Here is a 23,954-nt window from a genome sequence, read left to right on the forward strand (position 1 = left end):
TGTTATACAAGGAAAAACACTTAAAACAGTCCTACAGTTGATCCAAGAGATGAGTTCTTGCGTAGACGAGCTGGAGAGGTTAATTCTTTATCCATGCTCTGGCTGCCGCCAGTCGGGTCCTCTGGTGAAAGATTAAGACATTGAGATCAGCTTGTACAACTTTAGGGCCTTGAGCACACATTTGAGTTAATGCAAAGGTAAAAAATGGAGTAACCACCCAACTCCCCCCACCTTTGTCCTTCTTTCCACATGCTGTGTACGGTGTAAGAAAGGTCCTCAGAGCAGAATCATATTCATTTCAGCTTCCTGAGATACATGCCAGAAAATGTTCCGCCGGCACTTCTCCACATTTAAAAATCCCCATGCGTCCCACGGACCAATAGGAAGCCACAACACATGAAGTTGCAGCTTCATATTGACCCACGCGACGCGTTAGATTTAAAACGGACATCTCATTTACCCTGGAGGGGATGGAATAGACTTTACCTTTCCACACGTATATACCCCAGGAACAGGGGGGGTGGGGGGATAGAAATGAGCAGACAAATGCAATTTAGGTCCGTTGCGAAAGAGGACAAGCACGCAAATAACAAATGATAATTTATTCGTTTTGAGCTACTTAAAATTAAACACACACACTTTGAATTGCCCTTTTAAAAAATGCCAGCTTTCAGATGCTTAACACCCAATTTACCCTCACAGTTACATGTTAACAATTTCTAGTTGTCCGACTTATCCCACCATCAGAAATCCCCTAATGTAAGACGCTTTCATTCAATATTTGTTGCACGCCCATAAACAATATAACTATTACACAGGTGTTTTAATTTGGGCTCAGATAGGTTTATCAATGCATTTAAATATGTATGAAGTGTACCCCACAAAAACATGAGAATAGGGATTCTCTACCCCAGTTACAATATAGGTACACTTTTGGGCAGTATAACCATGAAATACCTTATTGAGGCCAAAACTTCCTCCATCACGTCAGGAATTTTGGTGGCAATAATGAAATGAATAGAACAGATTATTTTTCTTCTGGTTACATGCATTTTACGGCATATACAGAAACATACCTTTTTTTGACCTAAATCTCTGAGATTTCTCAAAGGAGACCGGTCCTTTAAGGTTGTCTGAATTCTTCACATCATATGATCCAGGGGCTGGAGTACAACCTACAAATAGAGATGTATGGCCATCAGCACAAGCCTGTTTGAAAGTATTTGCCCCCAATATTCTTCTGGGTAAAAGGGAGCATGGCCTTCTATGGGGAAGGAAGAAATTACATGTGTATCTCTGATTAGAGTTGTGCAATCCATGTCAAATTGGTATATATCTCACACCATGTCTCAGGCAAAGTGCATTGCAATTTTATTCAATATGCCAATTTGTAAAATGCTGTAAAAATTATGTTTGCTTAATGCGGAAACACTAAATTGGTCCAATACATTTTCAGCAAAACATCGCCAATTTGGCGACATCTGCCCGTCGAGGCTTATACGTTTCTCTAACAGGGAATTGAATGAGGGAAGAGAAATACAACCACACTGAATATGATGCAAATGTATTTTGAACAGTTCGCACATCTCCATCTCTGATATGCCGTAAGTGGTAAAAGTTAGAAGACTATGGTACCTCTGTGGTAGTTGGCGAAGAAGCAGGTGGAAGCTATGCTAAATTGAACCACTGCAGAATATGTTGAAGGGGTAAAAAGGTATACATCCATAGCACCACCACAACGTATTAATCATTAGCAGAACTGCAAGAGAAAGCATCTTCAAGAGGTAAAAACATGTCATTGCACCTCTGATGAAATTACTCCATTATGACATTATAATTGCTAGATTATCAAAGAGGCCAGATTAGAAAAAAAAGTGTCCAAGTAGTAGGGTCACAAAAGTATTGTAGTGTTAATTTAGATACTTGCATATTGTAAGCATTTATTTTTAAATGTAACATCTGTCCAATATACATTTACATTCGTTGCAGTGGGAGCATCCATGTGAAAAATAACACAGCTGCCTTAGCAACTGCAATGAAATTAGCAGAAGACTGTCACTTCAAATCTATTTAAGATCCCAATTTGGTCCCCACGGGCTGCAAACTGAAGAGCTGTGCAATAAATTCACCCCTGGTATCTTTGCCACAGCTACCCAATAGGGATGAGTTCTTGGCACTTCTGATGCAGGAGACCCCACCACTGCTAATAAGGCCAAAATCCTAGCACCTAGAAGTCCTTCCCTGCCCAAGTTGCACAACTCGTTGGCATCTTCGGGTAAATTTCTCCCCATCGCAAAAAGGTTGAGCACCTTAGAATAGTGTCGGAAGGCGGTATCCCGCTGACCAAGGATGCATTTCTAACCAAGTATAGACGAGTGAACTGCCAGCATATTTGAGTCAATGCGATAGAGTGGGCATCCCAAAAGCTACTGCAGGAGCATTTTGTGTGCGTGTATCTAGTCATTGGAAGCCTCCATGGAAGGAGTATGAACATACCTATTTTACATACTGTACTTGTTCTAATGTAACATGGAAAAAGCACATGTAGTGATTAATACATCAGCCGGGCAGCCCTTTGTTTTGTATTACCTAAACTGGAAGGTGCCTCAGAGCCAGTACCACAGTCCTATCTCTGGGGACCACCAGTTTCCGAGATTCTCACACTTCTTCCACCAGACAAGAAAACGCATTCTGGCGACCAACAGAGCCGCGACGTCAGGATAAGACATTGCAGCTCCCTGTTGTTGACCATGCAATTATATTCATATTATGTGTCTGAAACATTCACAAGAACCAGAAAGGTCCCTGGCGGTTGACGACACCAGAACCAGGCATTAAAGAAAATGGGGATGTAGGCTTTAAACCTTTGGGTGCGCCATGACATTGCGTCAATGTCATTAAGGGACACCCTGTTGGACCCAACATCATGGACGTTTTGCTTGTTCCTCGGGAGCCCCAACCTCTGTTCTCATTGTTTAGAAATCTTAAAAAACAGAACAGGAGAAAACTTCCCAATCAGCCTCACTGATGTGAAATCAGCATCCTCACTCAGTCTGCCGGATTTCTCATACTTTAAAAGGAGTCTCCCTGATAATTAGTACCTTTCCCTAAAAATGCTACTGTTTGGCACAGACTTTCCGCCACACCTCAATGAAGGCCCAGTACCGTGCTTGAATAATACTCTGGGTGCAATTTTAGAAAGGCTTCAACATTTTTACTAAAAAAGCGCAACACGATTTTCTGAAGCCGGTCAAATTTGATTTTTCAGTGGCTGTCGCCACTGAACCAATCAAAGACCTGGTCGCCCGCAAGCTAATTACAACTATCGTTAGCGGCTACGTCATCTGTCACATCGCGTGCACTATAAACGCGGCCCAATAGAACTCAACTTGCTGGTTCTTTAAATATAAAGCGGTACCCTGGGCTTTTAAAGGTATCCTGGGCTTTTAAAGGTATTTCAATACCTTGAGGTCACACACAGCACTTCAACTGGTATAACACTAAAGGTTAATCCAACAGCATCACCATCACAAACGGCAAAGTCTATAGCAGGGCCCTTAAATTGTGGCCAGGGTTGCCACCTTCTACTGAAAGCTAACCCGGAGACGTTTTTAAATGTAGTGCTCCCCTTCGACAGCAGCGTCTCCTCCTGCAACTAGTCAATATGGCCGTGCAGCGTCAAATGGCCCAGCATTGCTATGGGAACGGGGCGCCAATAACGCGACGACGTCACGCAGCATCAAGTTACCACGACAACAGGACGCCTTATGGAAACGCGGAGCCACGAGGTCATGGCAACTGGCGTCACATGACGCTGTGACGTCACCTAGCGTTCCTGTTGACATGGCAATACGGCGCCGTTTGACGCAGCACGGCCATACTGAAGAGGAGTTGCAGGGGAAGATGCCGGTAGGACACCGGGAGACACCGCAGCTCGGAGGTTTACAAGGTAAGCGCGAAGCCCGGAGATACGTTGCCAAAACCCATAGGCTCCGGGTAAATCCCAGAGTGGTGGAAACCGTGATTGTGGCCCTCAACTCAGCTGCCCAAGCAACTATTATGAAATTTGCATCTATGTTCAATTTTCTACTAGTAAATGAAGGTGATAGATTATATATTAGAGATGTTACATATGTTGCAAAACGCTGAAATATTATAATTCTCAAATATTTAAAATTATATTACAATAAGCTTGTGGCCTTTCAGCTGCTACATGTTTTTCGAGTTTGATAGTGGTTGAAGAGCCCTGGTCCATAGGCAAATGACCATGTGAGAAAGCACAGTTTGTTTTAGCTATAAAATAAGAGTCTGTCTAGCAGGGTTGTACGGAATACATACCAACATGTTCGTTAAACCGCTTCAGTGGGGCCTTCGGGAAGGACATGCTGGCAGGAGCCGGTCCGCTGATCAGAGCGATCTGATGTTAATAGGAATTAACCGATCTCCCTACAAACAAAATTCAAAACCTCTCACTGTTCACCTCTTTAAAACGGCTCACAGACACCTCAACCAATAGCGTTGCAGCTCCCGGTAGGCCACGGGCGAGGCAGCCAACCAGGAACGTAGAACGGCGGACCAATCGGAGAGGAAGTAAAGGTAACAGCCAATGGCTGCTCGTTAACCCGCATTTTGGGGGTTGGGGAAGAGAACATCGTCATTGCAACGTCATGATTTGGATCTGGCAGACTGTAAAATAAGGTCTTAAAAGAAGTCCAGCTCTTAACAGTCATCAAAGAATTTCATTGGTTAAAGCGAAGCTGATGGACAGTCAAACCAACCAATTATAGAAGGGAGTCGGTTTCTCACGAGTCTTACAACACGTCTGGCATCCTAGCGGCCATATTTGATTCTGGCACCGGGACTGTTAAAATCAGGTTGATATACATGGGGGGAAAACTGCTAATCTCGGAAACAAACGTAAATCCATCATTATATTGAGCAGCAAATCTATTATGCTTAAAACAATACATATATCTATATGTTGAAGCTTGCGTTTGGAGCGTCTATTCATCATTCGTGCTTGTTTGAACCAATTTTCTTATATTTGCCGAAACGTATTGCGATTTTATGCCAGCATCAAATATGGCCGCCAGCGTGTAATTATTTGTTTTCATTTGATATGGGACGTCCTATATGTGAGTGCCCTGTGCCCGCGCATGTGCAGTGCCTTCCTCCACTCAGTGTGAGGCGTCCTGTGCCCGTGCATGCGCAGTGCCTCCTCCACTCAGTGCGAGGCGTCCGGTGGTCATGTCGGTGCATTTTGATGAGAGGAGCGGAGTGGTGCCCTGTCACACTCCCTGGGGTTGCTGGTCCCAGACTATGGAAGATGTTTTCATTGAGGTTCAGGTGCCCCCAGGCACACAGGCCAGAGAGATCCAGTGCAAACTGGGGAGCAGGGACATCGCTCTGGCGGTGCAGGGGAGAGACATCCTTAAAGCTGCAGTTCAGTCAATATCCTGCATGTGTGTTTTTTTTAATAAATCAGTTCTGTAGTAAGAAAAAATACTTTTAGCATTTTCTGTTTTTAAAAAAACAACTTTTAAAGACCAATTTTCTTGTATTCTATTTTAACAGCCATTTGCTAAGGCACTGCCCCTTCATGTCCTGTCACAAGCCCTGGCACACCCCTTTGTCAGCCCTGCCCTCCCTCTAGCACATGTCAGTGCAGGATTGCTCATGAATATTCATGATCTTCCACTGACAGACAAGCAGAATATAAACAGATCCCTTCACTAATTATGTCACCAAATTTCGACCTATCAATACATGGAGAACGAATTGACCTGCAGCTAAACAGTTCTTTAGGTAATTAGAGATTGCACACATAAAACTATTGAAGTAAAAAAAAAAAAAAAAAAAAAGACAACTGCAGCTTTACGGTGCCTGGGGCAGCACTGGGGAGGGGGGGGGGGGGGGGTGTAACATTTCCCATTCAGCAGTCACATTCGGTTACTGGAACCAGGCTTTAATTTAATCTTTTCAGTTCAAGTGCAGCCTTTTAGACCAGGTCCACAGTGGCTGCTGTGGCGCGCACCACACACAAGGCAAAGCCCTCTATGGGGCAGGCCCCAGTCGGCGCGCACAAGCCGCGATGTGCATTGGCCACATCACGGCGGTGGTTCAGCCAATCAGGGCGAAAGCCGCGTGACGCAAGGCCACGCCCCCCAGTCACGAGTGATCTGAACTCCATCAGATCGCTCGGCTGGAGGAGGAGAGCGTCGGGAGAAGCTCCGTCGCGCGCGCACATTGGGGTCGTAGCCTGCACAGCTGTGAGTCCATGTGAGACTGGCGGAAGTGCTACTTGTCCCATAAATCGTATTGTATTATTTCCTGTATTGTCTCTTTTGTAAAGTGCTGAGTACACTGTGAGTGTTGTATAAATAAAGATGGACTGTCTGTAAAATTCCTATGTGAAGCGCTTTGATTCCCATTGGGAGAAAAGCGCTATATGAAATAAAGTTATTATATACATACAGCCCTCCTACTGTCTCTGTACATCCCTCCTACTGAAATTCCGTTTCAGCCTGATGAATTGGCCTCGGTATATTTTTCACCCAGTTTGGGTAGTAATGACTACTTGCAAAATGGTAGTTATTTGCCTGAACTTTCTTATAGTATGTTTTTATTTGAATTGTGTTCTCAATATATAGTTCCAGGTCCACAAACGATGCTTTCAGTGCTATGTTTAAAACTGAAATGTAAATGCCTATCATTTGAATCGAGGTATATTTTGAACTGTTTTAGTTCGTCTGAGGTACCTCCCCAGACAAAGGTTGCATCTAGAAAAAATAGAGCATAGCTCTGTATTCGTGCTCAAAAGTGAGCATGAAGGATCCTGAAAAATATCACATATTCATCATGAGACAGAAGGTCAACAATGAGTACAAGTCTGAGCCAAATACAATATTGCTAGTGTGTCTTAGTCATATAATGCTCCTATTAGGGGGAGGGACCTCATTAGGAGGAAACAAGGTGGATTGACCGGCGGACCAAAAATAAAAGGACAGCAAAATCGCATCTGCAATACCCCTGACGGAGAGCGAGGTCTTGAAACGCATAGGGTGATTTTTGAACTCTCTGGGACACCATAGCTGGGAGAGCGGTGATGTCATGAGGTGCAGCCGTGCAGGGAAAGTCTGATCCTCAGGCATGCAGCCGTCAATCAGAGACGCAAGGAGGACACCGCTCTACACGGAAGTAACAGCCGGGAGATTCCAGTCACAAAGGAACCTACTTGCAATGCGCAAGTTTGAGGGGCTAATTGTAAGTAGGATTTCAATTTTACATTGCCGGAGAGTTGGTCCTATTAGGATTCATTGGAGCGTTAAAAACATCACAGCTCACTTTGCAGCATTTTATTGCAGTATTTTATTGTTTTATTTTCCCAATAAATAATATTCTTATGGAATATGTTACCTAACTGAAGATTCAGTCCATTATCATCACAGTACTGTTTTTAGCTCTTGACCTAGCAGTCAAAGATAATGGACTATTAGTGCCCTGTTTTTGTCTATATCATCCACATATTTGCTGGAGTGCTGTGAGAACATTCTGGGGCCACGCATCGCCATAACAGACCGGGAAGGATTCACGGAAGAACTATTTGTGTGCTGTATACCTTGGGTTGAACCTGGTTCAATTCCCAGTGTCGGCTCCTTGAGGCCTTGGGCAAGTCACTTTATCTCCCTGTGTCTCAGGCAACAAAAACATAGATTGTAAGCTCCACGGGGCAGGGACCTGTGCCTGCAAGATGTCTGTAAAGCGCTACGTAAAACTAGCAGCGCTATACAAGAACATGCTATTATTATTATTATTATTATTATTAGGGTAACAACAAAAGAGCAAGGGCCCCAAGGAGAGCACTCACACACTAGTGTATATAAACAGGTGTACCAAAAACCATGTGGTGATGGGGAGGAGTGAGTGAACTGTAAAAACGTAATTCTTTATTTGAGTCGTAACTCAGAACGATAAAATATAGGGAAAACGGTGTGGGTCAAGTGAGATACTATTATGAGCCAGTATACAGCGAATTAAAATTGGACGAATGGACCAGGGTAACAGTCCATGCGCTATCTAAACTCCTATATTAACCACTGCTGATGTAGACAACTGCCTATATCAGTATATGCCCCACCATAGTATGTGGTAGAGGGTAACACTGATGTCCTATGATAGGGATATGGCCAAATACGTGCTGAGGTAGATAGTCACAGTGAATCTATAAGCCTAATAGCAAATAAGCGGTGCGTATTAGTAGTTATCTAAACAGTACACTAGTAGTGTCTGTTAACAAGTTTGATCCCCAATAATGGGGTACCGTGTGTAGGTGGTAATATAGGGTCCAGGCTTCTAGGTCCTAGTTATTGCCACCACAGTAAATGGTGTGATGGTAATCTACAGCAGGGACATGTGCAGATATCCACACAGGTAAGTATCAAGGTGAGTATCTGTACGGCCCAGTGATCAATAGGTCATAGATGTATCAATAATGACTCCATGATTGCACATACAGTGCCAGTTCACATGCATCGGGACCGTAAATTGCCCTGCCTGTATGGAGGCAGTATGGAATGCAGAGTCAATAGCTGCTGAACAGTGCACAAGTCGTGCCTGTTAACATGAATCGTATAGTCATGTGTGTTTGCATAAGGTGTAGTCAGTAACTGCTACAACAGTACACTAGTCGTGCCTGTAAACATGAATCGTATAGTCATGTGTGCATCCATACAGTGTAGAGAGCAAGATTGATAAATGCTACTACAGTGCACAAGTAGTGCCTGTTAACATGAACCATGGAGGAATCACGGGATTCATTCGTCCTGTGTACACGAGCATACCTCTGACATGGCCGGGCACCGTCAGCTGGAAACCGGGTGCCAAAATGTAACAGCCAGGGGTGCGCTCGTTGTTTAGATAGCTATTAACAGGATATTTTTCTAAATTTTTCTAAACTTTGGATGCTTTTTCAGAAGTGCTCTGTTACTTTCACCATTGTTCTTCTATGAATCTTCATCACAGAGGCACACCTAGAACGCCTGGGACCTATGCGTGGACGCTGCAGCATACTAGTGAGTTTTGCTTGCTACATGTATCCTGTTGTATCTGTGGACTTAAGGTACTATTTAGGGTGAATTTATATGCTGCGGTTTCTGGACTGATTTATGTATCATACCTTCACTTTAACACACGTGGTTGGTTACTGAATTGGAATGCCACAACCAGTATCTGTCCCAAATTTATTTGCATATCTCCAGCGTTCGTTACAACAGGTTTCATTAATATACAATATTATTGTGTTCTGTATTTTTGGTCTTTAGCACTGCGCAATTTTTTTCCCATTTAGTTCTTATAAATCTAAGTAAGTAAAATAATAGGTGTGTACTCAGCGCTGGTGCAATGACAATAATGGATATTAAAAACCTTTGATAAAGAGTCCAATAGGTAGTCCTGGAGCTGCCTTTAAAAGATATTTCTGGTATCTTCTACCCAGAGATGGATTGAAGACTGGAAAGAAATCTTTTCTGGCGCTGAGGTGAGGTAGAGATGAGTGGATTTATGATTTCTTCTGATGAACAATGACCTCAGGAAAAGGAGAAAGAAAAAGACAAGCCATGCAGGGGACCTGCAATAGTGTATTACCCAAGGGATAACCGGATGTTTACAAAGAAGGAGCAATTTATTATTAAAATATCGTGGTTAAAAACCATGGATAACAATTAATAAACATTTAATGAACATACATTGATTATAATAAAATAATTAATGAACTGGTGCCTAGGCACTATCCACACTTGAATAGTTAGGAACAATGTCCAGCAGTCCTGTTCTTTGCTCCGCCTGATCTAAAATTGGAAACCTACTCACCACAGGTAAGTAGTATAAAAGCAATGTATAAGCACTTGGTGCTGGTGGTCTTGGCCTCTGATGTCGCCGTCCGCCTTGTGATATGGTCGCATCTGCTGCCGGGGATCTGTTTCTGTGTTCCTGTGAGCGCTGCTTCCTGGAATACACCCGATCCCCTCGGCGTGATGACGTCACCTGTATTGGTCCTCGGCTACGGTGGCTCAGCGGTACCACCAGACCTTCCTACGCGTTTCGAAAGTACGAATGGCGTCTCTCTTCGTCAGGGATAAGTGCTGCTAGTAGCTGATCTTGTTAAATACCCCAGTCCTGATTGGAAGCGCTTAGTAATTGGCGCTTTCTTAATAGAGTAATTCAACTCATCTGTCCTTTACAAGTTTTCTTATGGAAGCATAAATGATAATATTTAAATAATGGTATTTATGGTATTGAATAACGTGATTTCTAGACAAAAGATACACAAGAATCTCTGTGATCTCCACAAGACATATAAATTCAAAAGCTGTTTATAGTGGTATTGAAATAGTTATTAGTGCAGGTAATTCTTTATTTTAAGTATCCTATCTAATTGAATTGAATTAATTCATATCCGCTTAAAAACCGGTTCTGCAAGATCTTTCATTATAGGCAATTGCAGTCATTATTTCGAAATGCTGTTGGTATTTTTCAACTTTTCTATTTGTAATTTTTAATTTGTAATTTTTAATTGTTTATTTATATATCATTGCTTTATACGATTTGAATGTTCATGTTTATGTTTATTTTTATTTTTAAAATATTGTAATCATTAATTCACTATTACATTATTACTATTAAGTTCATAAATATATTCCATTGCTAGTCCATTTAATATATTAGGATAGTATGAGATAAGAGTCCATTGATATTGTCACTGTACCCATGCTTCCAAATTGCAGAAAAATCTTTGAGATCACACAAGACTGTTTATTTTCAATTCAATGAAAAAAATTGAAAAAAATTCAATTCAATGATATATGTATTCCAGGAAGCAGCGCTCACAGGAACACAGAAACAGATCCCCGGCAGCAGATGCGACCATATCACAAGGCGGACGGCGACATCAGAGGCCAAGACCACCAGCACCAAGTGCTTATACATTGCTTATATACTACTTACCTGTGGTGAGTAGGTTTCCAATTTTAGATCAGGCGGAGCAAAGAACAGGACTGCTGGACATTGTTCCTAACTATTCAAGTGTGGATAGTGCCTAGGCACCAGTTCATTAATTATTTTATTATAATCAATGTATGTTCATTAAATGTTTATTAATTGTTATCCATGGTTTTTAACCACGATATTTTAATAATAAATTGCTCCTTCTTTGTAAACATCCGGTTATCCCTTGGGTAATACACTATTGCAGGTCCCCTGCATGTCTTGTCTTTTTCTTTCTCCTTTTCCTGAGGTCATTGTTCATCAGAATAAATCATAAATCCACTCATCTCTACCTCACCTCAGCGCCAGAAAAGATTTCTTTCCAGCCTCTTATAAATCTAAGATGTATCTTTTGAAAATGTATGCCATAAGCAAGCAGTTAAAAAGTTAGTATTTGTAGGGAATTAAATATATTGAATTTAAGGTTTCACAGGGTTAAGGTAATACAGAACAACTTTTTGAAGATAAATAATAGCAAAAATCCAGGTACACAGTGTCATGGGAGACCAGTACTTTTAACACCAAAAACCTTCCGGGATCACTATCACCAAGCACAAGACAAAGTAATTGAATAAACAGAGTTTATTCTGGCAGAACCAGAAAATACACAAAACATACAGTTATGACATACATTCACCAACTGGGGACCTGGGGGAAGACTCTAGCCTCACTAGGTGCAGGGCGCCTGCTTCAGTAGTCTAACCCTGTCCGCTTCTTCTCCAGGTATCCAAAGTGCTATTTGCTCAATAGCAACTGTGAATCTGCTGCCATATATAGCTCCATCAAGCACGTAGGATCTCTCTCAGAATCCCACTAGCTTATCTCCGTAGATGTCAAACTCCAGATATGTTCTCCATCAAACTTCAAAGATGTTCTATTGCTCTGATCAGCAGCGTTCCTTTCATAGCCTTTGGTGGCTATCTTTACTATGGAGAAAGAGCCACCGACCAACCAGAGCACGGATTGAGATGGTGCAGCCAATCCTCAGCTAAGGGCTAGCCCGGCTGCACTAGTTGGAGGAAGGGGCATGCTAAGGAACTCAAGACCTCCCACTGGGTAGGAGCCACAGAGTCTGCAGAGAACACAGGCTCTCCTTGCTGAGAGCCCATCCCAACTCATGACACCTTGCCGCTCCTAGCCTTTGTCTCAATCCTATCATTTCTATGGAACAGCTCAGCTAAGTGATTTACCAAGTCCCCTTCTATAGAAATGATGCTACACAGCACAATTTACATTTACAGGGCTGACACCCAGATCATATTACAGTGATTACACACAGATCAGAGATCACTTCACATTACATTGCTGGCTCTCTAAACTGGGGGAATTGCTTTCACAGGGAATAAAGTGCTTCTACTGATATTTACAGACATAGGGCATTTTATATCATACATTGGTTATGTTTACACACAGGCTATTTTTCCTTCCCTGGTCTCCCCCAGATACATGTGGCTGAAATAAGCCTTACTTAGACAGCCAGTTTACATGGTTTTAGGGGTAGCTAGCCGTGCTTCACTTTTATTTTGTGAGGCCAGCTACCTCTACGGTGACGCACACAATTTCCAGGATGTCACAAGCTGGGGGCTGTGCAATTCTTTAGAATGGGCTCTTAATCTCTTTTCGGTAAAGGCCAGATCAGAAATGATTTATGAGCAGAAGGGCTGCAAGCTAATTGTAATTTAATTTGATACATGAATAAAATATATATTTACATTTTTTAACAAGCATTTATAATATCTGTACCATGTACATTTACATTAACTTACAAGTGAGTGTCAGAGTGAACATCTGCACTTGGATGTTTGAGCAACCGGTATGAAATTACCAGGGACAGACGGTCCAAGAGCCACATGAAGGCCCTTTTGTGGTCATGATTTGGCGGACGTCCGTTGAAGAGCCCTGCTTTTGAAGATCAGATAATAGAAACATTTGCTGGGATTCACAAAGCTCCAAAAAGTTATCTGAGCTCAATCCCGCAATGACTTGAATGGCTGTTAACACGCGTTCAAACTCCGCTACCCTTATTGAAGCTTAGTTAATCTCCATTAAATTCTTTGGTTATTATAGACTCCGGTTCGTTGTTTAAAAAAAAAAAAAAAAAATGTTTTATTGTGATTAACTGAAGCAAAATGCTAAACCTTTTAGTAATGTTGCTTTCTTTTTCTTGCTGAAAGAGGATTGGAAACTTATAAGGATCATTTTAATGAAGTCAAATCGAATTGCTGCCAATTGCTGGGCCTCTTTACTAGAAGGAGAATATTCTGCTGATCCATTGGTCCAGGATCAGATGCAAAAGAAGCTTACATTGGAGAGATTGCAGAGAGAGGTAATGCATGTAAGTTCTGTGGGATTTGTTTTTGCTCTTTTAACTGCCTGTCACGATGGACGGAACTTATCAACACATTTATATTCTGGGGATCTCGATTGTGCACACAAGTTAAGCAAAATAAACTGACATTTATTTCCTTAAAAGAAAAACACACGACAACCTTAGAATACACTTAATAATTACACTTACTGGGATAGGGAACAGGATAAATTGTCCAGTGAACGAAAAGCACAGAAATAATGTCCCTTTAAATTGCAGTCCGTTTGCAAAGGGACACAAGATGCCAGTCCCATAAGTCAGTGGAAAATGTAAAAAGTTCGTTCTGGTTCTTTGGGGTTCGTTCTGGAATCCCCAGGGCTAACGAAATCCTGAAGCAGGGCTAGTTTCCTTGTTGCGATGTTTTTTGTTGCATGTTCTGGAATCGCAGCCGCTGTACTTAGATCTTATCCGCTTTAAGAAATCAGGTAACAACCACAGGAATGAGGGATACAGGCCTTTTTAAGGACAGGGGTCCTTGGAATTTTTCATTAGCCTCATCCTATTGGCAAGGAATTATCTTCCTCCTATCAGAGCCTGCCTTGTAATGTGGGAAAATCCTAAGGCCAGCCCGGGTAGCTCTGAGCAGGCTCAGTGAGCAGCTTGGTAGCACTGCTGAGTAAAAAGGAGCCTCTTGTTTCTGGGGACGCAACGTCTGGAGTTTTTGGGGTGGGGGTCTGCAGGTGGAGAAGAAATTACCCCCCAGCTCATGTATGTAAAATAATTGTTCATTACTTGCATTACAAAGGCAGGCAGAAAAAATAGCATCCTGCCTATACATTTAAAACTGCAACAGAAAGGCACTTTATCAAAAATATATGTTTCACTTATGACAAAGTTATATCTTTAATATGTCTGTGCTTGGGGGGTTACACTGAGGCTCCACACCAAAAATCAGGGTGCTGGATCACTCCGTTCCTGAGTTAGCAGTCTTAATGGAACGGCTCCTGTTATTCAGCACTGCAGGTTGAGACTAGCCTGCAAAAAGGGGACAACAATGCATAGAAGGGAAAATGGTACATGGGAACAGCATATAAAATTAACCCCTTCACGCGCAACACGATTTAGGATTAACCAGCCGAGCATACTGCCTTTATTTATGCGCTGATTAATCCTATTATCGTCACACTGCCCATGAGTCATTCAGTGCCCCAGTGACCGTAATGTTGTTTGCTGAACGTCATATAATATTTCTTCAGTGTCCGCTATGGCTGCCAGAAATAGCTGGGATACAACTCCATCTTCTAGCTGGGATAGGACAAGCGTCTTGGTGCATGTATAAAGGAGATGTGGCCTTTTCCCTGGTCAGTTATTATTGTCTTACCTAAAATGGGAGAAGGATGTGTATATCCTTCCCACTGAAATGTTGGGGAAATTGGCATTGTGGACTAGGTTTACCTGCTTTCTCCTGAACTGGATGCTTTTAAGCTGTGCACCAGGGAAGGACAACCTACACTGCCAGTGTCCCATTCATGTCACTGTTGGTCATGCGGCGAGTTGCTGATGTCACTTCAGGCCACATGGATGCTGGGGGAACACAGAGGCAGGACAGCCAGGTATTTAAAAGTTATCCTTTGCCACTGCACTTTGTTGCAGCATTTGTTTTTGCCCAGAATTTAATTTATTTCTCAGGAAACTTGAACAAGCAGTATCTGCCTCTGGAACACTATGGCCTTCGAAGCGTCTACTCCTTGCACCCCATTGTTGACAGCGTTGCACTGCTGGATCCCACTGTCTTATTAGTCTGCTCTTCCCAGCAGCTCTATTGGCATTACTACTCTTAAGAATATGTCTGCCCCACCTGCTTCAGGGGACTGGAAATCTGAGCAGCCGCAGCTGGACTCGGGGGCCCATCACTTTTTTTTTTGTACCAACGATGTCAGGTTACAACCCTCTCTTCCTAAAAGAGAAGGAGAAAAACTGGAAGAGCACTACTGTAGGTATCCCATAAAAAGATTATTTATTGGTCATGGAAAAACAGGGCAATGGACAGCCCAACCAACGTTTCACGCTTCACAGAGCGCTTTCTCGAGGTATCCTTACCTTGAGAAAGCGCTCTGTGAATCGTTGGTTGGGCTGTCCATTGCCCTGTTTTTCCATGACCAATAAATAATCTTTTTATGGGATACGCACCCTCCTTTCTACTTTTTTGAAACCTACAGTAGTGCTCTTCCAGTTTTTCTCCTTCTCTACTAGCCTACCCCTTGGACGGAAGCACACCTGGGGACCCCTCACCGTTGTATCGCATGGACTGTGCAGCACTCAGAGTGAGTCAATCGCTTGCTACATGTTTTCCTGTTCAGGACTTTATTTAGACAATTGGTACGTTATAGGGTGTTATTATGTTCAATCTTCCTGGTGTTATTGTTAACAACAGCGTCACTTATTAGTGAGCTTATCATCCGGGATTGCAACCCAGTACCTGTCTTCTATCAAGTTTATGTTTAGGGGTCCCCCCTACAAGTATCTGGTTATTCATTCATTTATCCCACTGTTGGGGTCTTTAGCATTACGCAGTCACATGGTCTCTCTTCCTAAAAGGCTGAGCATGAATTGCGTTAGGAAAATGACAGAAGGAGACACTCCTTTTCCTTTTAAGAATTTAATTGACTGTATGAAATCCTCTCTCATGCAGTCTTGAGCAATTAGGATCCCAGGGTAATCTCAAACATTCCAGATCCCAAGTATTGTACAGTATGTCTTTATTTATATAAATAACATGTCATGGGAATAAGTGCTTCAGACATAAAAGTAACATTTAGGAAGAGGAGTCCCTGCTCCGAGGAGCTTACAGTCTAATTGGTAGGAAGAACATACAGAGACAGTGGGAGGGTATTCTGGTAAGTGCGTCTGCAGGGGGCCAAGCTTGAAGTATCATGTATTGATTGTATAGTATTAGCCACGGTGCTACTCATATGCTTCTTTTGCAAGTGTGTCTTAAGGTGGGTCTTAAAGGTGGAAAGAGAGGGTGCTAGTCGTGTATTGAGGGGAAGGGCATACCAGAGATGTGGGGCAGTCAGTGAAAAAGGTTTAAGGCAGGAGAGGGCTTTAGATACAAAGGGGGTAGAGAGAAGACATCCTTGAGAAGAACACAAGAGTCGAGATGGTGCATAGCGAGAAATTAGGGCTAAGATGTAAAGAGGGGCAGAAGAGTGTAAAGCTTTAAAAGTGAGTAGGAGAATAGAGTGCGAGATGCGGGATTTGATTGGAAGCCAGGAGAGATTTCAGCAGGGGAGACACTGAGACAGATTTAGGAAAGAGTAGAGTGATTCTGGCAGCAGCGTTTAGGATAGATTGTAGGGGAGACAGGCGAGAGGCTGGAAGGCCGGACAGCAGGAGGTTACAGTAACCAAGACGGGGGAGAATGAGGGCCTGTGTCAGAGTTTTAGCAGTCGAGCAACAGAGGAAAGGGCGTATCATTGTAATATTGCGGAGGAAAAAGCGACAGGTTTTAGAAACGTTTTGAATGTGAGAGGGGAGTTGAGTGTGACCCTTAGCCATTGTGCTTGGGCTACTGGGTGAATGATCGTACTTCCAACAGTAATGTGGAAGGAGGTAGTGGGGCCAGGTTTAGGAGGAAGTATGAGGAGCTCTGTTTTTGCCATGTTAAGTTTAAGGCAGTGGAGGGCCATCCTGGATGATATCGCAGAGAGACATTAAGAAACTTTGGTTTGTACAGCAGGTGTAAGATCGGAGGTTGAAAAGTAGATTTGTGTGTCGTCAGCATAGAGGTGATATTTAAACCTAAGAGATGTGATTAGGTCACCTAGAGAAAGTGTGTACAGAGGAAAGAGAAGAGGTCCCAGGACAGAGCCCTGGGGTACCCTCACAGAGAGATCGATAGAGGAGGAGGTGGTGTTGGCAGAAGAGACACTGAAAGTATGATGGGAGAGGTAAGAGGAGATACAGGATAGAGCTTTCTTACGAATATCAAGAGTATGGAGAATGGGAAGAAGAGGGTGGTCCATGGTGTCAAATGCTGCAGAGAGGTCGAGTAATATAAGCAGAGTGTAATGACCTCTGTCTTTGGCAGCATGGAGGTCATTAGATATTTTAGTGAGGGCTGTTTCAGTCGAGTGAGCAGTGCGGAAGCCAGATTGTAGAGGGTCTAGGAGAGAATAGCTGATGAGAAAGTGGAGCAAGCGAGACAATACAAGACGTTGAAGGAGTTTAGAGGCAAAAGGCAGGTCGATAGTTAGAAAGACAGGTAGGGTCAAGCTTGCTGTTTATGAGTAATGGTATAACTGTTGCATGCTTGAAGGAGGATGGAAAGGTACCAGAGTAGAGGGAGGAGTTAAAAATGTGTGTGAGCGTAGGGATTATAGTAGGAGCAAGAGGTTTTAGGAGATGGGAGGGAATGGGGTAAAGAGGGCAAGTGGTAGAGGGAGAAGAGGAGATCAACAGTGACACATTCTCCTCTGACACAGTGGGAAAAGAGTCAAGGAAGGCAGGAGGAGAGTTGGGAAGTGGTGTAGGATGGGAGGAGGAAACAGAGGGGATGTTCTGACGTATGGATTCCACCTTTTCCTTAAAATTGTCAGCAAAGTCCTGAGGTGAGATGGAGGAAGAAGAGGCAGCTGAGGGTGGTTTGAGTAGAGAGTCAAAGACCGAGAAGAGTCGGCGTGGGTTAGACTTGTGTGTGTTGATTAATGCAGAAAAGTATGTTTGTTTAGCTTGAGAGAGGGCAGAGTTGAAACAGGACAGCATAAATTTGTAGTGAAGGAAGTCTGCAAGTGTGTGAGATTTCCTCCAGAAGCGTTCAGAGGAACGAGTGGAGGAATGCAACATGCGCGTGTGGGAATTTAGCCAGGGTCTGGGGTTAGAAGAGCGAGGACGGCAGAGAGAAAGCGGGGCATGTAGATCAAGAGAGGAGGATAAGGCAGATTTGTAGTTCCTGACCAGGTTGTCAGGGTCTGTAGCAGAACTGAGAGAGGAGAGGGAGGAGCATAAAGTGGAATCAAAGGTTGGTAGGTTAATAGAGCGCAGGTTTCTGCAGAACCGAGGTGGAGAAGCGAGAGAGAGAGAATGAGATTAGGTGATGGTCAGAGGGAGGAAAGGGGGAAATTGAGAAATTGGAGAGAGAAAAGTTTTTATATAAAACCAGGTCTAGGTAGTAGCCATCCTTGTGGGTGCTGGCTGCAGTCCACTGTTGAAAGCCAAAAGAAGAGGTTAGAGAGAGAAAGCGGGAAGCCAAAGGGAGAGAGGGTCATCAATGTGGCAGTTGAAGCCCCCAAGGAGAAGAACAGGAGAATCTGAGGAGAGAAAGAAAGAGCCAGGATTCAAAGTGAGAGAGAGTAGATGATGAGTAGAGGTAGGTGGGCGATAGATGACCGCCACGTGTACAGGGAGAGGAGAGAAGATCTGGACAGTGTGAGCCTCAAAGGAGGGAAAAGCAAAAGGGGGAGGAATGGGAAGGGTACGGTAACGGCAGAAAGAGGAGAGCCCCACGCCTCCACTCCTGCCATCAGGACGGGGAGTGTGGGAGAACAGCCACCGTAAGAGAGGGCAGCTTCCAGAGCAGAGTCGGACTGAGTGAGCCAGGTCTCCGTTATAGCAAATAGGAGCAGAGAGTGAGAGAGAAAGAAGTCATGCACAGAGAGGAACTTGTTAGAAAGGGAGCGAGCATTCTAAAGGGCACACGAGAATGGGAGAGAGGAGGGAGGATGGCAGGGGATGGGTATGAGGTTGGAGGGGATGACACCAGAAGGAGTAGAAATTGCACTTGGCAGGCTAGGACGAGAGCATGTAGGAATAAGGCAGGGACCAGGATTGGGATAGATATCCCCAGAAGCAAGGAGGATAGAAAGAGAATGTGTGAGGATGATTTGTAAAGGTGTGACTTAGTGCAGGGAATATAGCTGTGTAGTGTCAGAGGGTGCGGGTAAGAAAGTAGTTCATGTGAACTAAGAAGTGGCGAAGGAAGGAGAGATGGAGATATATGAATAGAGTTAGAGACATTATGAGGCTGGTAGAAAGAAGTGCATAATTTGAAAAGAAGTGAGGTCATAGCAAATATAAATAGCAGAGGTGGCATCACAGCAATAGTTAACTGCAATGATGTGCAGTCTGAAGTAGATAATATCTTCCTTTCCAGCGTTGATCTAATCCAGGAATCAGGGCCAGTAGGTGTTGTTCATTTGTTCACTCCTTTTGAACTTCCTTTTAAACTTCAGTTTTCTTGCTACTTACAATGTGCTACTTGACATGGGCTGCAGACAGCTAGGGCTACTATGTCTGTGTTTATATGGGCCTAACAAGTCACCTGACAGTTAAGTTCTGCCTGCTTAATTAGTACGTGTGTCACATTCAAACAGATGGTTTTTCTACACAGGGTGTTCCCTGCCAAAGTGTGAAAGCTTAATTTAATTAAGGGGTGAATGAGGCCGGATTCAAATATGGAATTTACCTAGGATTGTTTCAGTTGCATAGACTAAAATACACGCAGCAAAGGGTGAATGAGGCAGGATTTAAATATGGGATTTACCTGAGGAGAGAAGTGTTGGTAGACTTCGAAGACGACAGTCTCTTGTACTCTCAGGATCAGCCTACCTTTTCTCAGCTAGACAAGGGAACCTCCTCCGATGAAGGGTAGGTCCTGAAAGAGCTTGGGTCACTCAAAGTGAATTCCATTTAAATATTACTTAATAATATGTGCACCCATATACCAGATATTCGTTAGCTGGCATTTATAAATTAATTGAAGACCAAAACATGGTGAAAAATAACAAAAAAAATCTAGAATCATGGCAGCAAGACTTCCAAGAAGTTCAGACGATGGAAGATCTAACACTTGGGTATGTAAGAACTTGCTAAATAATTACATCAGAAAACTGGAGAGAAATGCAATTCAAGATAATGCATAGGGAATATATACCTTTCAGCAGGCAAATTACGAATGTAGAAGCAGACACAACAAAATGCCCAAAATGCAACCTCCCTAAAGCTAACCTCAAGCACTGTCTCTGGACGTGTAAAAAAATTAACGAGTTCTGAACACAGGTCCTACAATATATGAAAGAAATTACGAAAATTAGCTGGGTAAGACACCCCTTTCCCATGATATTTGCCAATATTGAACCATGGATAATTAAGATCAACTAAAATAGGGAAGCGATTCTCCCAACAGAGATGATTCTCTTAGTAGCCAGAAAAGCCATTATGATCAAGTGGTTGGATTCACAAGCACCTAACATAGAACTTATAAAATCCCTCTTGGTCAAGCTGATCACGATAGAATATCTACTGAACAAGTAGGAAATAACCAGTTTGACAAATTTGACCGAAAACGGGAGATGATTATAAATTCCTTTCCCCAGTTAGAAAATAATAAATTCAGATGTCACCCGAGATAAGACTATAAACTGAAACGGATGGGAATCTTGATAAAATAAATAGAAAATAAGGAGAGCATCCTACAACACAATATAACAAAACAGATCAGACAAAAACTAAGAGCTAAGCCAAAGTCAAATACAAACAAGATAATCTAAATTAAAAAAAACACGGGAGTCACAAGCAAGCTATGAAACAAGGTTTTGAGTTAGGTGGTCGAGACCTATTGGATCAAGACCAGTTACAAGGTTAAAAAAAAAAAAAAACCGGGTCTAGCAAATATGTATTGGAATATGTGACAAGCCGAAGAAACTAGACCAAATACGGAAAAAAACCCTGATATACAAAAAACAAAGTACAGCAGGGCCCCGTGTATATGGCGGCTTCCGTTCCAGGGGCCCGCCGTATAGTGAAAATCGCCAGAAAGTGGATTTGGCGATTTTCAGTTGTTTGCATGTGCAAATCGGCATTTTTGCCGTTCTGCGCATGCGTGACCTATGGTCTGTGCGCGCAAACTACAGTATGCACGCGCAATCTACGGTCTGCGCATGCGCGCCGGGCGCAACCGCCCATTCTGCGTATGCGCGACTGAGGATCCAGGATGGCGGCCCCCTTCTCGGTGCCGCTGTATAGCCGAAAATCGGAGCGCAGAGAAGCGGGGCACCGCTGTATAAGCTCCGAAGTAGATGGCCTATAGAGAAAAAGAACAAATATATGTGACAACAATGTAAGATATTACTTGATGTTCCATGTACATACAATATGCTACAATGAAATGTATGACATGTATCTGCAAACACCCTAATAAAAAGAAACTTTTAAAAAAAAGAATATGTGCACCAGTTTAGACATTGAAGACCTTAAGGAGGAGGTCAGGGTCTTGGAGTAAGCGTTTGAGCCCCATGAAGGTGGATCGGTTCTTCCTAGTTCACAGCTCTATGCACTGGCGAATGGAAAAAGTGGCAATGCGACGTGATGCTTTACTAAAATGTACCCATTCCAGGAAGAAGACTGCAAAACGTGGAGTCATCCAAAAGTGGATGCGACAGTTGCACGGATAGTGAGACAGATGACCATTCCTCTAGAAGATAGTTCCTCTTTTAAGAACCCATCGAGCGATGTATTGAGGACGAGTTACAGAAGAAGTACACCACTCTGGGTACAAGGTTGAAACCGGTGACTACCATGGCCAGAATATTCAGAATGAGGAGAATCTGAGTCTCCAATTGGAAGACAAAATTGATGCAGGGAATTTCAGACATCGATTATTGTGGGATTTTTACGATCCTCAAAGGTGCCATTGGTTGTCTGCACATCCATGGATATCATCTGACTTACTGCGAGATCCTCAGCATATGCAGTAGCCACCAGGAAGGTGCTGTGGTTGAAGTCTTGGGTATCCCTGTCTTAGGATTTTTATCTTGTTGGAGAAGCTTTGGATGACATCCTTACCAGGCTGTCTAGCACCAAGGACCAATTCCTGCTACAACAAAAAGGTCCAGAACATCCTTTCTATGACCATGAAGACCTAGTTTTCAGGACGCCAGAGCCTACAAACCAGGCAGGCCTGGGATGTGCAGGCTCAGCAGTCCTAGACACTCTTCAGGGCTTGGCACAGATCAAGCTTCAGCCAGGGGTGGGCTGTAGAAGCAGAACTTCTGAAGATTTGTGGGCCCTGGTTGGGAACATATGCCATTTGGAGGCAGAATGGTAAAATTTCCCGAACATTGAGTCCATACTACAGAGTATTCCTGGGTCCTACATATCATAGAACACAATTATGCCCTAGAAGTCGGGGCAGCCTCTTCATTGAAGCTCGCCCACCAAGAGACACACAAAGTGGTCGAAGTAAGGCAGGCTATTCAAGATCTCGGGCTCAACTCTGCCATTCAGCCTGTACTGCAAGATCAGCATGGTCAGGACTTTTATTCATTACTGTTTTGGTCCCAAATTGTTGGGGGTAAAAAGCAGTATTAAACCTTGGCATCGGTTGATCTGAGAGACAAATATCTCCATATCTCGATTCCTCCTACGTAAAAGGCATAGAGCCAATTCTCCATCCCAATCCTGGTTTGCTTCAATTGACAGCGTGGAGGTTTAGAAGAGATCTTGTAGAGGATTTTCAGACTTCACTCCAGGAAACATGTCACCTCAGCTATATGTACCATAATATGGAAGATATTCTTTTAGATTGTAAGCTCTTTGGGGCAGGGACTCCTTTTCCTAAATGTCACTTTTATTAAACACTTCTTCCCATTGTGTTATTTGTATTATTCTTATTTATGATTGTCACGTGTATTACTGCTGTGAAGAGCTATGTACATTAATGACGCTATAGAAATAAAGATATATATACATACATACAAGTGGTGACACAATGAAGAGATTACTCTGCGCCAGTACATCTCAGAGCAGGGACAGGAGAGCTCTACTCCAGTGTGTTATTCAAGCACACGGGGCATGTCTCTCCTGTTACAAGCACAATAGGGATATCTGTTTAGTTAAGACTGCTGCACTTACCCTCTATCTTCCAATTATGGATTTATAGCAATTTATCAGCAACTGACACTCCTATATTGTGAAAGTGTCACTACAGTAGCATTCTAAGAGTTAGCATTTGTTACTGACTACCCCTGATGCTCCCCATTGATCAGTTGTACTGTAACTAAACATACAGTAGGCCATTATACTCCGCAGTGACTTTAGGATTATGTTACTTACTTTAGATCAGTGATTCCCAACCTTTTTTGTTTGGAGGAACCCTTGAAATATTTCGAAAAATCGCGGGGAACCTCTATCTGGCTGACAATATTAGGTTCGACAGGGGTCAGTCACAAAATTTCACACCTCACGAGCCACCTCTATTTCCCACAATCTATCCATGTATTTCCCTCCCATCTGTCTCACTAACTCTCCCCCCCACGCCTCGCATGTATTTATCCCTTGCGTCTCACTCTTACTCCCTCTTTTCCTCACTCACTTCCTCCCTCTCTCTTCTCTCACTCGCCCATCCCTTCCGTCAATTACCCCACTCTCACTCATTCCACCCTACAAAATACATACAAAAAAACCCCACCACGGGGAGGGGGGGGTCTGTGGTCTGTAGGAGTAACCCCTGAGACTGCTTCAAGGAGCCCCAGGGTTCCACGGAACCCTGGTTGGGAATCACTGCTTTAGATTATAGTTTTCTGACACTGCTTCCTATTACCGCATCATT

General features: G+C 43.1%; 2 protein-coding genes across 2 annotated transcripts in view; one reads left to right on the plus strand and one right to left on the minus strand.

The window, feature by feature from the left end:
* HMMR (hyaluronan mediated motility receptor) overlaps positions 1-4,616 on the minus strand; it is a 41,272-nt gene extending 36,656 nt beyond the window's left edge. The window contains exons 1-3 of the mRNA XM_075601905.1: positions 4,339-4,616; positions 1,077-1,175; positions 36-121 (exon numbers count right to left, since the gene is read on the minus strand). Coding sequence (XP_075458020.1) covers positions 36-121; positions 1,077-1,175; positions 4,339-4,384 — 231 coding nt within the window. The 5' untranslated portion in view covers positions 4,385-4,616. The remainder of the gene's footprint in view (positions 1-35; positions 122-1,076; positions 1,176-4,338) is intronic.
* Positions 4,617-7,149: 2,533 nt separating this feature from the next.
* Positions 7,150-23,954, plus strand: part of LOC142494733 (nudC domain-containing protein 2-like) — a 32,065-nt gene continuing 15,260 nt past the window's right edge. The window contains exons 1-3 of the mRNA XM_075599169.1: positions 7,150-7,267; positions 8,973-9,071; positions 13,215-13,375. Coding sequence (XP_075455284.1) covers positions 7,150-7,267; positions 8,973-9,071; positions 13,215-13,375 — 378 coding nt within the window. The remainder of the gene's footprint in view (positions 7,268-8,972; positions 9,072-13,214; positions 13,376-23,954) is intronic.

The sequence above is a fragment of the Ascaphus truei genome, chromosome 5 (genome assembly GCF_040206685.1).
Source record: "Ascaphus truei isolate aAscTru1 chromosome 5, aAscTru1.hap1, whole genome shotgun sequence".
NCBI classification, from domain to species: domain Eukaryota; kingdom Metazoa; phylum Chordata; class Amphibia; order Anura; family Ascaphidae; genus Ascaphus; species Ascaphus truei.